The sequence below is a fragment of the Brassica oleracea genome, chromosome C3, assembly GCF_000695525.1.
Source record: "Brassica oleracea var. oleracea cultivar TO1000 chromosome C3, BOL, whole genome shotgun sequence".
Classification (NCBI taxonomy): Eukaryota; Viridiplantae; Streptophyta; class Magnoliopsida; order Brassicales; family Brassicaceae; genus Brassica; species Brassica oleracea.
The window spans coordinates 55439353-55443158 of NC_027750.1; the positions used below are offsets into that span (position 1 = coordinate 55439353).

The 3806-nt window shown below is 33.1% G+C and overlaps 1 protein-coding gene across 1 annotated transcript; it reads right to left on the minus strand.

Moving 5' to 3' along the window:
• Positions 1 to 1771: 1771 nt before the first annotated feature.
• Positions 1772 to 3272, minus strand: LOC106334061 (the record flags this gene model as incomplete). The annotated part of the gene is given in 4 exon segments (XM_013772418.1): positions 1772 to 1898; positions 1986 to 2099; positions 2411 to 2508; positions 3042 to 3272. Coding segments are annotated over 3 exon segments (276 nt in total), but the record flags the coding sequence as incomplete, so codon positions are not given.
• Between the last annotated feature and the right edge of the window lie 534 nt (positions 3273 to 3806).

A 3806-nucleotide genomic window follows, 5' to 3' on the forward strand; every position in this document is an offset into this window, starting at 1 on the left:
GTGGCCGCGGTCGAAGATCCTTTGGCCGCGGGCGAGGAAATGGTCGAGACCATGGACGGGACCGTGGTTCATTTGGACGAGGCCATGGTCGTGGCCGTGGATCTTCTTTCAAACCCCAACACTCGACTAAATCAGAGAAATAAGTGTGCCATAGATGTGGAATGAGCAATCATTGGGCTAAGACTTGTAGGACTCCCAAGCATCTAGTTGACCTGTATCAAGAGAGTTTGAAAGGGAAGAATCCTAAAGCCCATATGACTTGCCACGATGATGAAAACGACTTCAATCATGAGAAGGACGATCTTATGGATTATGAAACTTCAGATTGTCTAAAAAAAAAAACTGAAGATTGATTTCGACATTTGTAATCTAAATTCTATGTTCTTTGTTTTGATGTTTTTCATATTTCTATGTTTTTCATTTCTATGAACTTGTTTTATTAAAACTTAATAAAAGGAATGAATGATTTTTGAAAACGTCAATATGATTTGCGGGTATGGAACACATTAAGGGCTATGGCCAGATATGTATAAGGACAAGCATTTAGATGCTTTATATTCACCCAGAAAAACCCATTGAGATTATATCGAGATATAAGAATGAATGGTTTCCATATTGAAACAATGGGCGAAGGAAACAAAAAGTTCATTCAGATATATGTATAAAATCGCCCAAGGCCATAATGAGTCATAAAAAAAAAACTAGTCATGCATTCTTTATTGATCTACACTACAAAAAAACAGCTAAATTGCAATAATGATATATTGTTGCAATATGCTCATATATTGTTGCAAATATAAAATTGCAATAAAATTGCGACAATTTTTAACTTCTTGCTGTTTGAATGTTGCAAATTCATGTTTGTTGCATATACGTAGCAAAATTAGCAAGAAATTGAAATGTTGCTATATATGTCATATTATTGCAACAATTTTTTATAGCAATTTTGTTGTATATTTACAACATATTTTGTAACCATAAATGGTGGCAAGTCATTGCTACGTCAAATATATAGCAGACAACATTGCAAATTTGCAATTATTGTTTTCCGAAATTTAGTAATATTAATGCAACAAAATATATATAGAAAAATATTTGGTACAATTTTAACGTTGCAATTAAAATTGTTACAAAATTTGCTATATAAAAGATGTAGCAAATGTTGTTGCAAATTTTCCTATAATTTCTTTTAAATAATACATTTGTTGCCAATATTTTTTGACAATAAAATTAGTAGATATGCATAGATTAATTGTTTTTTATAAGCAATATTCGATGTGTTATTTATTTTTTACGATTTATATATTTTATAATAAACAAAAGTCAAACACCAATTTTATTAAATAAACTAAAATATTAAAAAAAAAATCAACAATGCATTAATAAAGAAAAACCAGCAATAATTTAAAACTAGAAATAACTAATAAAACCTTCGAATAACAAAAGCAACCAATTTAAACTTGGTTGTTGACACCCCGGATAGAATAGCTGGACAAAAGAAGGCAATCATTTTCTCCAAGCCTTCAAGTTTGCTCAACCTTTCTTTGATATCTTCATTTTCTTGAGAAATGTCTTGTACCTTTTTCTTGAACTCATCATTTTCTAAGTGGCTTTCAATGGTGACTGGCAGATCAGATCGGTATACATAAAAAAAAAGTAAGAGCGCTATACATAAAACTTAAGCGATATGGCATAAGTATTTCTATTCCAGTGGAAACATCAAATCAAGATTTTTTTTTTTTTTTTGTATATGTAATGTTTTGTGATATACCTTGAATGTGAACCACCATCGCTCTTTCACATGTTGCGGTGTAGTTGACCAGTTTCGATACGGGCCAGGAAAATCAGATCGGATGATTGTTCTTATCTCACTAGTGATTACGGAATCACGTTTGAACCTAGAAAAGGAAAATAAAAATATAACGCAACTAAAACAATAACATGAGGTTCATATATATAAAATATATATATATGTTTCTTTTTACCACAATGATCCATTCACTCTGGAAGGATTAAGAACACCTAAGACATTCATAGGTTGGTCTGCTCCATGATTTTCACCTTCATTTGCCATCTGGAGATGAGTTGCTTTCAAAGAACTGCGATGCAGAAGTTTACTAGTTTACTGGATTGTTAAAAACACCGTATAGGCTGTATATATATATATATATATACATATGAAAACAACAAAATCTAAACCTCCCGATATTGGTATATCCATATCTTTTTAGCATAATATTCTTTAAACAAACTAAAGTGCAGCGGCAAATGAAATATAAGGAGGGAACAACATTTGACTAAAAAGTAAATATATTCGTAGTTACAAGCTCATTTCTTGTGAACTACTTAATTAATTTTCAAATAAAACACAAAAGTATAGAACTTTTAATATGAAACTAGAATAACTTACGTGTGGGTTCCATGAGAAAGCTGAATAAGAGCCATATATAATGTTCAAAAGGCAGTAGGCAGTAGCTGATGTAAAGTTCCAACAGTAGATGATGATCACTACAAACACAAAACAGAACAAGTAAACAACATCAACACATAACAATGTATATTTAAACCGGACTCGTCACATGTCATTACAATCTTGACTTCCAAACTACAACAACACTAAGCAACCCGAAAATACAATCTTGAGTTCTAAACTTCCAGTCAACAAAATAAGACAGAAATAACAAGTCAGGTCCAATCCAGCGATAACTATGTATTTATTTCGTTAAAACAACCACAACTGAATTTACCATTGCAAAGTTCAAACCGTTAAAACAATTAAACAAAGTCATCTACTGAAAATCAGTCAAAACAGAGCTACATGCTTGAAAAGAGAATAAAAAACTATAAGAAAACCAGTAAACGCAGTCACTCTCAAGTAACAACAAGAAACTATATTTTTGGCAGTAGTAGAAAGAAAATATAACCATGACACGACAGAAAAGAGTCAGGACCACATGTCTGTTCCATACACAACCATGAAACGACAGAAAAGAGTTAGCCAAGAGTAGAAGTTGAGGAGTTCACCGATAGAAAAGAGTTACCTCTGTACATGCATGTCGTCCTCATATGTAAACAGTAGAAGCCCGAGGAGGAAGAAGAGAAGAAGAACCCATCGCCGATGCTTGGATGTGTTGTCGGTTCAGCTTCTCTGCTGCAGATCGAAGACCAGGGGAAGTCCGAGAGCACCATCCAAGCTTGAACTGCTATCATTGGAGCTCCATCTGTTGTGGCTGTGAAGATCGCCTCCGAATAGCCATCGCCACTCTCTATCTCTGGTGAAGAAACAAAGGAAAGCATATGGTCACGGGTCCTCACTGTTCTGTATGAAATATCAGGCCCGATCCCGTGATAAGCCCAATTGTTGACCAGATTCGCAGAGCCAAGGAACCACGAGTATAACACACTGTTTTTCATACTTTGCTAGATAGGCAATAAATTAATATATAAACGAGAGAAAGATAGGTCGATGAATTTAGAAATAAATTTAAAAATGCTAAAATAGAGACAGTTTAAACAATAAAAGGAAGAATGAGCCGGTAAGTGTTTCAAAAGAAAAAAAAAGGAGCTGGTAATAATCAAGATGTCAATGTAAGAAAACTAAAGAATAAAAAGAGGATTTGTCATCTCTTGGTCGCAGTTTCACGTCTTGACGTCTAAGAAGTCAGAAAAAATATGTAAATGACGCAGTTTCACGTCTTGACGTCTCAGAAGTCAGAAAAAATATGTAAATAATTTTTCTGTCTAATTTCTTTTTTTTTTTATTTTGAATAGGAATAAGTAAATTATACCATATTAGACGAAAACAA